At 41.0% G+C, this 17800-nt stretch overlaps 1 protein-coding gene across 3 annotated transcripts in view; it reads left to right on the top strand.

Annotated features, from left to right (window-relative positions):
• GSK3B (glycogen synthase kinase 3 beta) overlaps nucleotides 1–17800 on the top strand; it is a 151433-nt gene that overhangs the window by 78279 nt on the left and 55354 nt on the right. For all 3 annotated transcript variants that reach the window (XM_010567463.1, XM_010567462.1, XM_010567465.1), the window contains one exon: nucleotides 5623–5706. In XM_010567463.1, the coding sequence (XP_010565765.1) occupies nucleotides 5623–5706 (84 nt within the window). The remainder of the gene's footprint in view (nucleotides 1–5622; nucleotides 5707–17800) is intronic.

Raw genomic sequence — 17800 nt, 5'->3', positions numbered from 1 at the left:
GCTTGGGGCAAATACAGAAGAATGTAGGAATTAGCCTTTATTCTGTAAAATGCCTGAATTATCATATATATGTGAAAGGCAGTTAGTTCTGAGAGCCATAGAATAATTTCTGTACTACTTCTGCTGACAGCAAGACGGTGTTAAAAGTAGCCTTGCGATTGGTGGTGTTTGAAATCCACCTTTGGAGGAATGGGTCAGGCAGCTTCTGGAATTTTTAGAGAGGTGGTACAGCTTTTATTTTGCAGTCTGTCCTACTAAGCTTAGGATAAACCAGACATACTAGGATTGGAGCTTTAGTAACAATATTAGTGAAAATACGCTGATCTTGGTGATCCCACTACCCCTTGGTAACCTGTCAGGTGCTATTTCTGTACCACAGGCAGCTTACGGCGAGTACAGTGGCTTCCTCTATGGTCTGGAGTGTTTTGTCTTGGTACATTTTACAAAGCTGAGTTTAGGAGGTATGGCTCAAATGTTCTGCAAGCAGCTGTCTCTGCAAGGCATTGAGCGTAGCTGGCTAGGATCACGTTGAAAGACCTTTGTCAGCATGCGTGTGCTGCCCTGTGCTTGGAGTCCAGCCTTTTTCTTGGAGACTGGGAGACAGTCAGGATAAAGAGGCTTCTTCCTGCTGTATGAAAATGCTTTAAATCTCTCAGGGCCTCAGCCTGAGCGGGTTCTCTGGGCAGGCTCAGCAGTGCAGCAGGTGAAGGTGAGTGGAGGTGACTAGTCATTCAGGCTGTTCAAGTGGAAGGAAGCAGGGGGGAAAAAAGCAAGCCTTGCTGCTTCATCACTGCCTTCATGCCTCCCGCTGGAAACAAGTTTCTTCCCCAACTTGGCCTGCTCATGGCTGCCTGCTCCGGTTCTTCGCTGTGGGAAAACCTTTACTGAACAACAAGAAATGTGGTAGAGTGGAGAAGGTTATGATGGAAGCAGGAGAAAGGAGGGAGCTGTAAACATGGTATGTGTAAGAGGAGGATTGTGTATACTGAGAAGTTGGGATCTACCTGTGCTGCTTCCATCTATCTGTAATGCCAGAGTTCATGTGACAATTACCCTTCATTTTCTGTTTTCCCAACCTGATAGAAGAACACGAGATACCGAGCTTCAGCATTTGAAGGTATTACTCCAAGAAGAATAAAACTTAGTTCCAAAAGTGCAAAAATGAGCATTAACTTTAGTTGCTGGCCTTACTTGATTTGAGCAAGAAGACCGATGCTGAAGTTGCTTGTTGAAATAGATTGGTAGCTTATCCTGCCTTTCCATCAAAAAGATATCCTTTCTTAAAAGGACAAGATGTACACAATCTTACCCGTTCACAAGAACCAGGTCATGTCCTTGGTGTGACACAAGGCAAAAATACAAATTTATAATTTCTCTCATTTCATCTGCTTTGAACATAATCCTCAAAGAACCTTGTTGAGACTTTAAACAAGCATTTCAGAAGAAAAAAAAAAATCAAAACCCAGCATGCCCTTTAGCTAAGGAAACTCTAAGGAATTCTCTTCTGAACTGGATCCAGGTGATATTTCTACACTTCATTGGGTATATATTGATAATGTCATGCTGACATGAGCTGTACAAAACCTTCCACCTTCATTTGTTCTTGTTCATTTCGGGAAGTTGCAAGTCCATAATGCATCATCTCTGATCCAGTCATTTTATCCCCTGTTGTAAAAAAGGAGGCGGCGGCACAGGAGGGGTGAAGTAGGGGAGGGTGAAAAGGCAAAGATCCAGGTGTTAGGGGTGATGAATGCAAACTGACACAGCTCTAGAAATCTCTGGATGGGGAGGGAAGCAGGGGGGTGATGGTTATCCTAATCTGTAATAGCAGATTACAATAGTGAGGCAGAAGTGATCTTGTTTTAATGGTTTTATATCAACTGCAGCATTCGCACAGCTATGAGGAATTGGGACTGTAACTTTGGAGAGAAGGCATGAGACTTCATGCATGAGCTTTATTGGCTATGCTTTGAAGTTATAAACCTGATGTTGTCTTGGCAATCTTTAACCTTGATGAGCAACCAGATTTCTTCAGTATAATGAACAGATCTAGGCAGTCTGGGCTAGGAAAGTTGTTTTCAGAAGTGATGACCAGGGTTTTGTCACGTTGGGTTTGCTTCAGTAGTCAGAAGGGCTCAAATGCACTGGTTGTAAAGCAGTCTTCTGGAGTTGTGTGTCAGCGGCCCCTTGCCTTCTGGGTAAAGAAATTATTCTGGATAAAGAAATCAAACTGCAACAGGAATCTGCTGAGTAATCTGTTCATGGTCCCGTTGGTTTGCAGCTTCTTGGAGGAATGTGTGCTGCAGGAGCTCTGTGTTTCCGTGTGAACTGAAGTCTTCTGGGTCCTCTCCTGTGGTGAGGCTGGCGCTGAAGGGTATTGCTTTCTTCAGTGCTTACCAGGCCTGGTACTTCCATTCAGTAAGAAAACTAAACCCTTCTCTTCATGTGAATGGGTGGGAGAACAGGAAAGAATAACAACTTCCTCCTTGAGTCTTTGACTTTACATCCATGTGTCTTGGAAGACAAAAATGATGAGTTAAGGATAAGCACAAGCTTTATGTTTTCATCCACTCTGTATTTTGATCATGCACTGTCAGCCTTTCTCATCAGCATGTTTTTAAATGGTTTTAGTTTGCATTATATTTAGACATGCATTTTCTCTCTTGTACTCGGTGTAGGACATCTGTCACTGTTCACTTCACTAAAGGTTCCCAGTTTATAATCTGTTCCCCCCGCCGCCCCGTGCATTTGTGCACCAGTAATTAATAGCCCACATTATAATGTGAAAAGGCTGTTAGTTATTTAAGATGTGTACAGGGAAATACATGGTAAAGTGAGACTACTTGAAGTATTCATCTGAGAAAAAATGAATTCTTTAAAGCATCATTCTGTTACATGAACATCAGTAGCTGTTCCCCCACCACATCCAATTCGAGCTTTGCAAGTGTTGGAGTATTTCGAGTTTTAACTCCACCAGGGAGTGGTGATGAGAAGTCAGCTTGGTTTTAAGATGGCCGAGGTGACTATTTGACTAAGATGACAGTTTAAATTTGTTGCCTTATGTCTAGTCACAGGATGCGAGATATAGGTTACTGTGTAACTGGTTTATGAGTTATCCCTGATATTAGCACCTCTCGAAGCACTGTTTGTGCAGCTGCAGCAGATGGTCAGGATGAGAGCAGAAGGAGATGGATCAGAGTGGAAGGCATCAAAGTGGGCACAGACTGTGCTTGTGCTAGGATGAGATACTAAGCTATAAATATAACTTCAGCCTAGTGTTAGAATAACTTCTGATTATTTTTTTCCCAGTGTATCCGATTGGCATATACGTACTATCTAAAGAACATGAAGGGATAACCTTAGAGTAAGTATGGGTATTTTAAGGAGGTAGTAGAGATATTGCCAAAATAATATTTGCACGTTAATGCTTAGTGTATTCGTGTTTCTTCCAGTAATTCCATGAGATAAAAGGTATTATTCCCATCTCCCAGCCAGTGGGAGAAAGAGAGGAAGAAATGACTTGCCTTACATTGTGCTATGAATTGCTGGTGGACTTCGGTTGAGGTGCTGGAGCTTGCAGTGTTAGGTGCAGTCCTCTAGTAACGCTGTTAAGCACTGTAAAAGCCAACTAGAGAAATTAATCTCTTCTCATAAGTGATGTTTCGGTGACCGATGGGATCTACAGCCATCCCTACTTTGGCTCGCTAGTTGAAACCTGCCCCAGGTTGTAAGGTCCAGGGAGACACCACTGAGCCAGCAGCGGCACGTGGTTCAGGCGAGATGAGAGGATGCGGTCTTTGTCGGTCTGAAGTCTGAACTGTGCCATGCGTCACAGGAACCCCAGCCGTGACTCTCAAAAGTGACTTCTATTGGATAGCATTTAATAAAGAATGAATAGTGGAGGATATCTGAGCTCCTGTTCCTACCAGGAGAACGCTTTTCTCTGTGATACGTGAGGGCTGTTGACGAGGTTATGTGATGAAGCCTGTATTCCTCTTTCATAAATTCACTCCACAGGGTTTCAGGAGATACATGAAAGCCTCAAAGGTCTCTCCCAGCTTTCTCTGACTTTCTCTCTTCATCCTTCAGGATAGAATAGGCCTGTCATGGTGTGCACCTAACAGACTTACGCTTTAATCTGTTCAGAAGCTGGGCAGGCTCAGGGAAGGACTTGCTTTCTCCTTAACTACTGGCTGGATTATTGCCAACTGATAATTGTGCGAGATGTCACTCGTGTTTGTAAAGAGCTGGCTAATACTGAAGTATTTTTTCAGTCAGTGGGTGGCAGGGATGATAGGATGAATGATACTGCATCCTATCTAACACCTCTCTTTTTTTAAGGCTATATGGCTTAGAGGAATTAAAAGCAGAGTTCGTAGCCATCTTCACATTAGAAGCTCTGAGTCGTTCTTGCAGAGTTCGTTAAGCTTTAATCGTAGTGATAGGCACCATAAGTGACCCTCTGATACACATAGAATACGAAATCCTTATTTCAACAGCAGCGCACAATGTAGGTGTTAGTTTTGTGCATTTCACTATAAAAATGGGTGGTGGCTAAAGAATTTTCTTCCCAAATGTTCCTGAAGTTGGCCAGAGTTAATGATGCTACTAGGACTAGTGTATTTGTCTAGTGTATTGGTCCTAGCTAGTTAGGATGCATGATTAGCAACCCTGTGATCTAAGTAAAAATTGGAATACCTTCTGGGTTTGAAGCTGCAGATTGTATAGTAATTGAGGAAGGAAAAACAGTGATGTGTAAATGTGACCATAGGAGAAAGGAGTATTGTAGCAACAACTGTGGAATGAAGTATAACAAACATAGCTGTGCTAATTTTACTTGCTTTTTTTTTATTCATACCTGCAAGTCAACATTTCACTTATTTTTATCTGTTAGGCTATAACATCCCTCATTTGTTTAGGGCTCAGTTATGGTGGATATTGCAGTGAAGTCCCCAGTTTACCATGCATGTAATGAACTGATTTTGTTTTAACAGCTTTTTTGGGTTGATACAAAATGGGAAAATAACACTGTTACTCTGTCTGCCTAAACCTGCATAAACCTTGGTTGAATGAAAGTGGGAACTGAGTTGCCTACTCAATTTCAGGTGCTTTTTGTTGGTATTGCCAAGAGAATGGTACAGGAAATTATACTCCATCCCAAACCTCTTTTGCAGTGTGGAAGAGGGCAGGAATGTAGGTGGAAATGTTATGTTTGCTTTTACGTTGTTTACATTATTTTTACAGTATTCAAGGGGGATAGGCTTCCAACCATTCTGGCTGATATATTGTATTACTGTGAGATCAGAAAATAAAAATGGAAAGTTAAATGTTTTCTTGCCTTTTACTACTGAAACTTTGGTAAAGTAAGTAGGTAGTTCTTGGATTTTGTGAGGGATTGTGGACCATTATTTTAGAAGGAGAAAGTACTCAAAGATGTCAATATTCTCAGTGATAAAGTAATTGGAAGAAAGACTAATAAATGTGTGAAAGCTGTTGCCTCTTTCCAACTTTAGTTGTTCTTTGGTTCATAGTTTTCTCAGCTCCTATATCTGTATATTAAGACATTACAGTACTCATTGTGAGAAAAGTTTTCCTTAATTGTTTGCTTTTCTCTTGTTTCAGAACCGAGAGCTCCAGATTATGAGAAAGTTGGATCATTGTAACATTGTCCGATTGCGTTATTTCTTCTACTCTAGTGGAGAGAAGGTAAGAATGAAAAACAAGGCAATGCCTCCTGGTAACCATCTGGGGTATAACTGAACTGTCTGAATTTCTAGAGACAGGAGTGTGAAGATAGTAGACGTGATAACCTTGAGAAGATGCCATAGCGGTGCCCAGCAGATAATGTTGGAGCAGATCTTTTTCAGTATCGAAGTGTGTGGTCCATGAGGAGTAGTGTTATTAGTGTAGCACAACAACAGCGTAACAGATTTGGATACTCACCACCTCTTCTTTAATTTAGTGGTGTACAGCTGGGCTTCATGTGTACATTCTAGCACTACCTTTCCATACGTGCAGGTATGTTTTCTAGAATTCAGCGTTAAACACTGTAGATTTAAAGCACTCATGACTTTTCCCAGACCCAGTGTCTGCATGCTTGTCTCCTTCCTTGTGCATCTGTTCCATGTACAGGCTGACCAGAGGAGAGAATAATGTATGATCGTGTGATTGGAGCATTTGTCAGAATGCTTATGCTCCAGAAGAAGGAGCGAATAGCTGTATTTACTAAATCTCAAGGAAGTAGACACAGCCATTTATGTTTTCTTTCAGTCTAGATATAAAAATTCTTTGGGCTTTATAAAAAGCGGTTACAAGGTTTTGTTTTAATGTGAAGTTATAAACAGCTTCCTTGTCTATGTATGTATCAGGATTTTACGAATCATAGGAGAATTCAGGATGAAATGGACCTCAAGATGGCATCTGGTCCAACCTCATGCTTAAAGCAGGGCTGTCCATGAAGTGTTTTTAAAAAAAAAACAAAAACAAAAAAAAAGGTCTTTCTGGTCTGCATGGGAGTTAATGTAGGCTGTGAGGTGGGGAAATGGGCTAGATGACCTTCTGAACTTCCTCTGATTTTTTTTATATGTAGTTATAAATATTTATATAAATTATATGATAATTTATATAAATTATATGATAATTTTTCATTTTTTAAAGCAGATTACATCCTTAGTTGTCTTCAAATGCTAGTATACATGTGTCCACAACGTTGCAAAGGACTGTATATGAGAGCTGGTAGCTACTAGAAAGCTATTAACTGCTGTTGTCACAAAGTGGGTCAACAGAATGGGAGAGGCAACCCACCCACTTCATGGTCTTTGGAGCTAGAGAAGGAGTTGACATCTCCAGGATAAGTTTTTGGTGGCAGGTCGCTGCAGTCTTGTGCAGTGCACAGAGCAATAATTGGAGGAGCTCTGTTCTTGCGTCTCTGAGAGGTGCTTGGGGGGGGACCTGGCCCTGTGCCTTGCCTGTGCCTATGGAAAGCTTGCAAAATCACTTTGCAGGAATCAAGGAGAATGCGATTTAACTTTTTTATTATTTTTTAAGATCAGCCTTTCCCCTTCTTTCCTTACCCTCGCCTGGCGATAGCAAGCATTTCCAGTGTTATATGGCTGTTGCTGTTTTGTTGGTAGTGCGGCGTAGTTTTTTAAACTATATTGTGCTCGTTTGGGGGTTTTTGCTTGCTTTTTTAACCAGCTTGTAATTTGGCTAGAGTGAAGTAGAATTTCATGAGACAAGCAGAAGACAAATGCCTTATCTAATGGCTTTTAGAAACCTTCTGCAAACAGGGGAAGTGTTAAAACTTCTCAGAACACTATTCCAGGAGCCTTTGTTTAACAGTAACTTCAGTAAAAGTCTTTTGGAAATCTTTAACTTGATGTTGAGCTTGAGACTGCATTTTCCACTTTACTGTTTTACCTCCATGTGGCTGATTCTTGGCAACATTAGTTTTGGTATTTTTTTAATGCAGTCTGTATCCATGGCCAGTCAATCTTAATGCTTCAGTGAGAAGCTTTCTTTCACATTATTTCATTTCACATCTTTCAGTACCTGGAGGGAGACTTTTTACAAGGGCATGTAGTGATAGGACAAGGAGTAATGGCTTTAAATGGAAAGAGGGTAGATTTAGATTAGATGTAAGGAAGAAGTTCTTTACTGTGAGGGTGGTGAGGCACTAGAACAGGTTGCCCGGAGAAGTTGTGGATTCCCCATCCCTGGCAGTGTCCAAGGCCAGGCTGGATGGGGCTTTGAGCAACCTGGTCTAGTGGAAGGTGTCCCTGCCCATGGCAGGGGGGTTGGAACGAGGTGATCTTTAAGGTCCCTTCCAACCCAAACCATTCTGTGATTCCAGGATTACTTTCTGCTCTTCTCTCTTCATGCCTCTGCTCGGTGCCTTTGAGATTTCCACTGCTACCTTGTTGCAAAATGGGACAAATGTAAACTAGTCCCTAGGGCAAAGGTGCACCCAGCAGGACATCAGCAGCCTAATATTGCAGTTGAGGTTGCAAGGTCTCTTTGCAGTTCAGTACAAAATGATACGTAATTGGCTTGCAAATATTTCCATGTAGGTGGCAGCATGTGAAGATAACTGTGTATGAGTTCGTTAGCTGCTGTTTGGGAAAAGCTCTAGAGAGCAGCAAGTTGGTGTTCTGAAGCTCATCTGGGAAGGAAGAATAATGTTTCTTCTCCTGATTTTGTCAGTTTGGGGAGCAATAATGTCTCTTTCTTCCTATTACTCTCATACTCAAGCTGGCTCTTTGAAGAGCGGAGGAAAAGAGAGAAAAGTGTCATGTCCCACTGGTAACCAGGAAGGACATGTAGGAACAGTTGCAGAGTTAGATGTTAGGTACCCAGAGCTTTATATAAAGCAATTCCTGAAGCCAAGTCTAATGGGAAGAGCAATGTAAAAATCCAAGGAACGTATAGCGGAGAGTGCAGTGGCATAGTGTTAAGTGGGGCTTGCAATTGTTGTCTGTCTGCATGAAGAACTTAACAGTCCACTGCCATTAGTCTGTGTTTATGCTAATTAACTCAAGTCTAGCACTGATGGGAAAATTTCAGAGGTAACTATTATACTGCTGATCTGTTTAATGAAATGGTTCACTAATGAACTTAATTTTGATACCTATATATCAAGCATTTTCTTGCATAAAGGTTTTTGTGCCGCTGTGATCACTCCACCTGTTTCTTCCAGCTGGAGCATTCCTTAGACTTCTCCCTTCTTCCCTGGTGCCTGACACCAGTGTCTCTCAGCCCGGAGACTTTTCTTTGTTTTTTGGCTAATACCCGAGAAGCTTAAATCTGTTTCGATTTAGAGGTACCTCAAAGGATTTCTCCAAATCCAGTCAGACTGGCACTCTTTGAAAGCTATGTGCCTAATAGCCACTTTAGTTCATTTTAATTGCTAGGCATTTTTAGGCACTGGGCAACCTTAAAACTGGCTTTATTCTAGGAAAACAGGGGGTTTAATTCTTGATTAGGAAACTGGAAACAACAGAAACAGTTCTAAATAACACTTGCTAGTAAGACTATTCCTTAACTGCATCAAAGTTGTAGCTAGTTTGTAGAGCTTTTTCTAGGAGCTATCTGTGGAACTGGTTCAAGTGTTTGAGCTCCCTATCTTTCCTTTCTCCTTGTGATGAACTCTCCTTTTTACATCTCCCATTGACTTAAGCTTCCTTCCTGCTTTTGCCAAAAGCAATCCAGCCTTAGCAGCATGGAAGTCTTGTATCAAACATGGCTTTGGCTGATTTCTTCTCCCTTGTTTTCTGTGACTGGGTGACTCCCTCTTGTCTGAGCATCTTTGAATTTGTATTTCCTTTATATAGTTATATCCTATATAGGAGTGTGTGTGTGTATATATATGCACATACATGTGTGTGCACACGTATATTTATACCTTTATATGTGTATGTTTATATATAAAAGTTGTTCTGAGTACTGACTACGTATTAATCATGTTTGACTAATGATTTCTAGTTTGAGAGCTCAAAGAGAGCACGTAATATATATTAACATGACAGTTGACAGGCTTGGCATTCAGGTTGTTTCTTTAAACTCTTTCCCCATCAATTCTTTTTTTTTTTTTTTTTTTGTAAGTTTACAGACATTTGTCAGACCTGCTATATAACCCAGTTCTTCTGAAAGACTCTTCCTTAATGAATTTGCCAGAGTAGATTCTGATTTCTTTTTTTTCTGAAGCTGTATGAGATATCTGATAGCAGGGCACTGACTTTTGTAGCTGTAATGTGCTTTTCAGTAGTCCAAAATGTGTAATTACAACTGGTGGAATGAACCAGAGGGGAAGGAAGAACAACCAAATTATGGGCTGAGTTGCGTATGGAAGAGTCACTTGGTGGAAGCAGTCACAAGTCTTTTCCATGCTGTATTTCTGTGACTTGTGGTTGTTTTTTAGGTAATCCTTGGAGAAAATTGGCAGAATTACAGGGCTAGCCAACTCTGCTGTGTTTGATAGTTTTGGTATTCTGCCTTAGGTTAAGGTCTTGAACAAGATGCCCGGTTCACCTGTCAGCTTGCCACTGGGTGATCAGACTTTATTAGGAAGGCGTACATTTCTGGTTTGATTTCTGCTACTTTTCCTCAATTTCAGGGACTGCCTTGTGTTTAGCATGATATATAAATGTAGATGTTGGTTTACTGAAGCACGGGGAGATAGATGGTCTTGCTGCCTGTCTTTTTTAGCCTAATTCTGCTGAGAACCTTTTAAGCCACGCTCCAAGGGAGGGCGGACATGGACATACTGAATAATCCCTCTGGCTCCTTTGCTGAGAGTATTCCCCAATGTTTTACAGCATGAGCTAACTTCTTAGATCAGTGGCTGCTGAGTAAAATTATTCAGCTGTGTAAAACCTGAAATGAGTTCCTAATCCCTACGCCCCCCCCCCTTTCTTTTTTTTCCTCTTTATTTCTGGTTTAGATCTTTCTTTGTGGTATTTCATAACTGTCAGGTTTTCTTGTATGGATGTTTTTGAGTGTTTAATAGTCTGATCAATCCATACCCGTGCCCAAAAGAGGAAGAGAAGTCACTGGAGAGATTTGTTCCTGCATCAAATCATATGAAAGTAAAGTAAATACAGTTTTTGTTGAGTAATTGCATCTTTGGTTATGTAAACCAACCTCCCCTCCCCCCTCCCCTTTAAGCCCCTTTAAGGTGGCTTGGTATTCAGAGGGGTCAAAGAAAGCATGTATGGAAGCACAGAGAGATCACTAATAGGCAATGTGCTGACTCTTTTTTGGAGGCTGAGCTGGCCCTTCTGCATGCTCTAATTGATTTCTAGTCTTACTTAGCCATAGCTGTAAGGGCATGCAGCCAAAAGTCCATGCAGACTCAGGATGGAAATTTACTCCCATAGACTTAGACTGAGGTTTAAAATAAATGTGCAGGAGATAAATGTTGAGCTGCTTCTATAAGCTGCTGAGCACTACCTCGTGTGCCCTTTGGCAGCAGTGTATTAAACTGCAATGAAGAAATTTGGAAGAAGGGAGCAACCGGCTGATTTGCAAGTTTGGGCTTTGCTGAATGGTTGGTGTTTCTCCAGGTTCATATCCCTGTTAGGAAGAGATATATCTTCTACCTTCAAAGAGGCATGAATATCACCATCCTTTCTTGTGGGAGTGTACAGATGAGTCCTCACGTGAGGACCGTCCGTTCTGTTCCCTGTTAAAATGGAGTACTTGTAGTTGAACCATTTGGTTTCTTAATTGAATTTGTTTTAAAAAAAAAATTTAAAAAAATCTTGCACAAAAAGTTCAATTAACAGAGCCTTGAGCCCAGCTTTGAATTGACAGAGCCTATGTGAATGTTTTGTACCAGTCTACTAATGTGCTGAAGGGCTATCACTACAGATGAATTTAGTCACGACGATCCATTTAATCCTTGGCAGATCTGCTGTGCTGTCAACAAAGGAGCAATTAATGCCAATTATGAGGAGTTTTGTGATGTTGGTATCTCTGTAGTCCTTGCCTGAGGCCTGCCAAGCTCATTTCAAAAAGGGCACCAGTCATCAGATAATCATTATCAGTTACTGCTGTTAGGGCTCGCAACATGCTGGGAATTTCCTTAGTTGTAGTTGTAAGCAGTGTCTGGTTTTGAGTAGGTTGTGTTAATAGAAACAGCAGTTTTGTCTGCCTGCAGTAGGGCTTTGCAAGGGCGGAGTAGGCAGCAGCGGCTAGATCCTCAGCGTCGTAGATGCATGCAGTGGAAACGGGAAGCTCCGTGATTTGTCTCTAGACCAGTGAACCATCCAATACGTCTGGTTAGTCACTCTTCTGTTCCCAAGTCATTTCTCTACCAGCTCTAGCTACTGCTCTCATCTTGCCGTGTTGGACGGAAAGCAGCTTGTATTGTTTGTCTTGAGGCAGGCATATAGTTTGAATGATTATTGTGTATTATCTTGCCTAGTATGCTGTCATGGATATATCCCAATTCAGAAATTTCCGCTTGGTCTGGAAGGTAGCGTACAGGCAAGAAAACAGTGAATCTCCAAAGATTTTGCTTTTTGCTTTTATGGTAAGGTATGCAGGACAGCCAAGTCATCCCAACATTGTTAATTTTCATCTTCCAACCATCTTCCATCCAGCTTATAGCACAGTCCCTGCTTGAGAGCTGTGGTTCAAATATCCACAGATCACCTGTGTCAAAGATCACAAATCAATCCCACCTTTTAGATGTTGGGTGGCTGTTTCCAACTTCATAGAAGTATTTCTCCTTGGAAGTACGCTAAAAGCTTAAGGACTTTACAGGGCATAAAATAAACAAGAATTGGCTGGCATACCCAAATTCTGTTCATGAGTGACCTTTTTCTTTACTATAGTTTCTCTTTAGAGGGGGAAACTATGACAGAAAATGTCATCTTTTTTTTTTTTTTTTTAATATATATGAAGGGGAAAGGCTTAGCACATCACCTAATAACCTAGACTCTTTAATGATCAAAGGTAGACAATGCAAACCAATTGTCTTAGAACAAGACCTAGAACAAGACCCAGGACAGTTCTTAAGTCTGATCTATATTGGGAGGCTTGACTTCTGCCCTTAAGTAACCATCACAGCTGACCCAGTTGGCAGTTCCTACCAACATCATACTGTATTACGTTGAAGAGTAATGAGCATTACAGGACAATTTGATAAGTTTTGACAAGTAGGTATAGGAACAGAAGTCTTGGGACAGATCTCAGTTCTCAAACTCAGTCATGCACAGTGAGGGGATAGGAAAGGAGATATTTTGCCCAACGCTTGCAGCACTAATACTAAGTATTGGTATCTTTCTGAACACTGGAGTTGAGTCTTCAACTGCTCTTACCCCCCTGGAGTTACCTGTGTGAAACTGCAGCTATACCTCTAGGCTTACGGTTCCTTTACTTTGGTGGCAGCCACAGCTCTGTTTTGGAATGGATGTGGTTGTAAACTGCAAGTAAGAACAGGCACGTGTGGCCACTGGATGTCACCGTTCCTTCATACAAATTAGGTCAACTACAGTATTTTTTGCTTTTTCAAATTTTTCCAGTGTATCATGGCTACTCAGTAGTTAGAGGAGGAAGGCTGCAAATTCTCACTTTGTCTTTGAAAGCAGGTCCAAAGTCTTTGTATCTTTGAGGTACTATGTCAGCCTTCAAGATAAGAGAAGGAAGGTGGGTCACTCATGGCGCTTGATAAGCGCGTGTAAAGTGCATGCTGGTTGTAACTTTAAGTAAAAGTAAAATAACCTTTTTTGAATCTAGGGCAAAAACTGTGTGACTTTGAACCTTTTATGTTGTCTAAATCTAGATGGCTAAGCCAGGGTGAAGGGCATATCTTGCCTCATGCTGACAGTCTGGTGTTTAAATAACACACTCTGAAAGAAGGCATAATCCACGTGAAATGCTAAAATCCATTTTCTTGCTTTCCAACTCCCTCAGTGGTTTTTGACAGAACCGTTGCATAGCTGCCATCCTGTCAGTAACAGCTCTGTGTGTAGCACCTACCTCTGAAACATCATCCGTGGGGTGCTGTCATAAGGTAAAGAAAACATGATCCCCTTGAGTAAATTGACTGGCTTATTTACCTCATATAGCCCCACTACTGATGCCTTGGGATAATTCCAATAAGGAGAAGTGCATTCTGGAGGCATATTCCTTAATTTTATGTTTATTGCTTATGTATGTATGTGCTTTTAGCCTGAATAGGCGGGTAAAGTGAGTTTCTTCAGAGTGCAATTCCACATTTATTTCTCCAAATGCAACGTTAATTTAAGAAACTCCTGTATTTCCTCTCAGTTATGCTCATACAGCTCATCATGTGGAGTCCATCTGAAAACTAGCTCAATTAAATGATCCGGGATTAAAAAAAGAAAGTACAAAAGCAAAAAAACACCTGCAAACCACACCAGAACCACCACTGCACTGTCACTGATCTGCCAGGAGATGAAAATTTAAATGAGCATGTTCATCACTTTTTCCAAATGCTGACCAGTAAATTTAGTCATCCTAGAAGAATGAGTACCCGGAATAGCTTCTTAACCTTTTTATCCTAGATTCCTTAGATTCCAGGTGGGACTGACAGTGCAGGAGAACTTCTAGCATCTTACTAGGTGCTGACATATTCTTCAGAGTATGCCCTGTGATTTTTTTTTTTTTTTTTTTTCCTTTTGCCCTTAGTCTGGCATTTGGCATGTATGATCTCCTTGGCTTCTATCATCGTGTTGGTGGTAAATAGGGGAAATACTTGGACTGTGACTGACTAATGTTGATTGCAGTTTATACATGCACGTTGTAAATGTAGTGTGTGTGATATATGAAAAAAATTAATGAAAGCTGGTAGAAACCACTCAGGATTAATCTGGGGTTTGTTGAGGCGGGGGAGGATGATAGAGAAGGGATATTTGTATTTTCCCTGCAAGGAACAATCCAGAAGAGTGAATCTTTGAATTCAATAGCTGTTGCTTTATGTTGGCCACAGTTAAGCTCAACTGGATGGTGCTTCAAACAGATTACTTAGGAGGAGAGAAGAGTTTTAAAAGCAGAGTTTGAGACCTCCATGCAGCCTTTCTTGTGTCAGTAGGGTGATGTTTTCAATTTCACTCAGTCTTCAGCCACATAATGTGTAATGCTCATGTGCTAGAGTAGTTGTACTTGCAGCCTGGTTTATCTCCAATTTCTGATACAAAGAAAAAAATTAAGTTGCTAGAATGTTTTGGCTCTTGTGTCCTAGTCTTTCTCATACCTCTTATTATGGCATAGTCTGTATTAGTACTTACTTATATGAAGCATTCCCAACCAAAGTGAAGTGGTGCCTGAATTGTCAGTTCTTGGGAGGTGCAGAGCATTTCAATGGCACGGCAGTCTTTTATTTTGCTTGTGGCTTGCTTCAGAGCAGTGTTTGTCAACTGAGGATTTATCTGCCAGGTGACAAAAAGCAGCTTCTAACATTTGAGGCAATTGCAGATACATGAGCCGCATTGCTAAAGTCAAAATCCTAATGAAATACACTGATCCTGTATTTCAGTGTCTGGCTTCCCCCCCTTTTTTTTTTCTCTCTCTCTTCCCCCCTGCCCCCCACCTTTATTTTATTTTATTTTCAAGAGTACTCGGTCATAACCTTAGCAACAAGCACAGGAGAACATAGATGCTCATTATCATTTGACCTGCTGAGGAAAGCTAATGATCTATTCAATCCTAAGGTCTGTAAGAAGTGAGTTATTTAATGACATCTTGTGTTTGCTTTCTGTCATTTATGTGATGCAGTCTCCTCTGGACTTTCTGCTCTCTGTAGAGGCATTTTAGAAGTGCTCCTGACAGTTAGGTTACCTTGGTTTGTTCCCAGCCCAGTAATTTTGAAACAGCAGTGCGGAAACAAGTCATGTGTGGAATATGTGGTGAGGTTTGAAAAAGGCTTCCTGTAATGGAAAGATAAGCCTTGATCCTCCCGCTTGATCCTCAAGCAGTTGCCCTCATTTGGCAAGCTCTTTGAGCTAACCCTGTTTCCTATTGCAATACATCTGGGTCACTGGAAAAATATGTGTTTAGGAGGAATGCATGAGGTAGGCAAACCAGGTTACATCATCCTCGGAGCTTGTCAGGCCATGACTGCTTTCTAGCTTGTCCTGAATCTTGTTCAGGGGAATCCAGGTAACTTGGATGTTATTTTCATCCAGTTCATGCTCACAGAGAAGGGTGAGGGCTCTTGAAAACCGTATTCTGAGTGTTTATCAGATTTGTGCCAGGTGACATCAGGAGGAGGTAGGTCAGAACACTTGAATCATCTTTAATTCATGAAAGTAGTCATTTAGAGCACTTCTGAAGTGTCAGTTGCTTGTGGTAGGAGTGGAATATGCAGCTACTTATACAGCCAACACCATAAGCCTTGCCTTTATAGTTGCATATTAAAGTTGTGGGTACCTCAAATGGTACATCAAAACTTGTTCGTTGGCTGGGGGAAAGGTATTCGTGTGCTTTCGTGTTCTAGGTGATGTGTGATATGTGTTTACACAGGAGCAGTACCACGCAAACCCCATGTTGTTTGTTCAAGTACTGTGGATAGCATTAAAATTCATAAGCATTGGTGGGTGAGTGTAAAATCTCCATTTCTCCGATTCAGGTGCCTTGAGCTTTTTTGTGCTTGTGTTATGTCATGCCACTGAATTAATCCCATTTCCAACAGAACATAAAATAGCAATAAAAACAGAGGAAAGGTGAAGAAAAGGTGGTATGAACTATAGAGTTCTGTAATTCTCAAAACTTGCTGTTGTGAAGTAGCATAGACACGGTTTAATGATCATATATATTACTGTTTTATATGTCTCCTTTTACTTGTACTATGAGAGGACAATGCAATCACTATAATTCCATTTCTACTCATTTTTTTCTGTCTCTATCATGTAAATTCTTTTGATACCTGGAAAATGAATCCTTGAATGAAAGTAATCAACCTCAATAAGAGAGTGCTCTGTGCAGTGACTTGTTACCAATAAGACTTTCCCATCCTCCAAGAGGCAAGCATTCAGCATACTCATCAGGTTCTATCTCCACTGAATCAAAGTTCATACTCGTGAGACTGTTTTCTCTTGGCGTACAGGTTGCCTTACCAGGCATGAGTTAACTTTGATTTTTCAGGACATTTAACTTCTGTATTTTATAATTAACACCTTGAAAGCTCTGACCTAAGAAGAGGTGGTGGTGGATTTTTGTTGGCTTGAAGTGAGAGTCAGGGAAATAAGAACTTTTCTTGTTGCAGAAGGGAAAGTGCAAAAATACAAGTACATCGTTTTCTTGCATACGTTTGCATATCCATGGAGTTCCAGAGTGGTCTGGTATTTCCTCTGCACTGCTGGTACTTGTCCCTTCTCCTCCATTTCAAAAAGTTTGTTCTCCAGCCTGGTACCCAGGTTCCTTTATGTTGTTACCTAGTTCCTGGGGTGGCACTGGAGAGGCATCAGCGTAGGCAGGGTTTCGGAGGCTGCTGCTCCTTGTCTATGTTGCAGAAGTACTATAAGAGCAGATACAAGTTACTGGGCCATTGGCATTTGCTTAGTGCTGGTGTTACTACCACTGTCATTTAAGCAATGATATTAAAAAAGAGCATCTTTTTGTAGGGAAGAGTGATGTAGGCAGGGCCTTGCAAGGTGACTTGGCCTATTAGGAGGTCTTGGTAAGAGGTATTAAAATGTCTTGAAAATACAAGCGTTTATTTTCAAGTAATGGTGACCAGAGATCTTGAATTCTGAGTTTCTAACAACACACAAACCCAGCAGTTCTTTGCATATTGTGTATTCAAGGTGTGTATTTCTGTGTGTGTTACTATGTACTATTTCTTTATTCATTGGAGACTGCTGCTCTTTGCTGAGGCAGGACAGAGGCAGGTAAGGAAAAGAGAGCACTGTGAGAGAAACACACCACATTCTGTGCTTGAAGTGACATGTTAAGTCTCAGTAATGTTATTAAATTGCAATGGCTAAATGAGGTTTGGGTTTGGGTATTAAGATGCCTAGCCAGCGGAGCTGCTGACAAGGGACTCCAGTTAGGACCTGGGAGTTCTGTACTGTTTCCATCCACGTAAAGTTTTTATGTATTGTCTTTCTCTACAGAAAGATCCAACTGTTAATACAGCAAGCGCAGGAGAGGTAACTTCTGGGTAATTCACCTAGCTTTCAAAAATAATTTTCCAGGTTGATATAGTTAATTATAACCCCACCCCCAACATTAAATGTATTCACAGTCCTGATAGGATTTGTGCAGAAGACTGCATTAAAATATCAGAAGACTTTTAAAGACCTGTTTTAATGCTGAAAATTCTCAGTTCCACAGT

The sequence above is a fragment of the Haliaeetus leucocephalus genome, unplaced genomic scaffold (assembly GCF_000737465.1).
Source record: "Haliaeetus leucocephalus isolate CR32 unplaced genomic scaffold, Haliaeetus_leucocephalus-4.0 Scaffold228, whole genome shotgun sequence".
NCBI classification, from domain to species: Eukaryota; Metazoa; Chordata; class Aves; order Accipitriformes; family Accipitridae; genus Haliaeetus; species Haliaeetus leucocephalus.
Note: the sequence above shows the minus strand (reverse complement) of the source record. Positions and strands in the feature narration are given on the sequence as shown.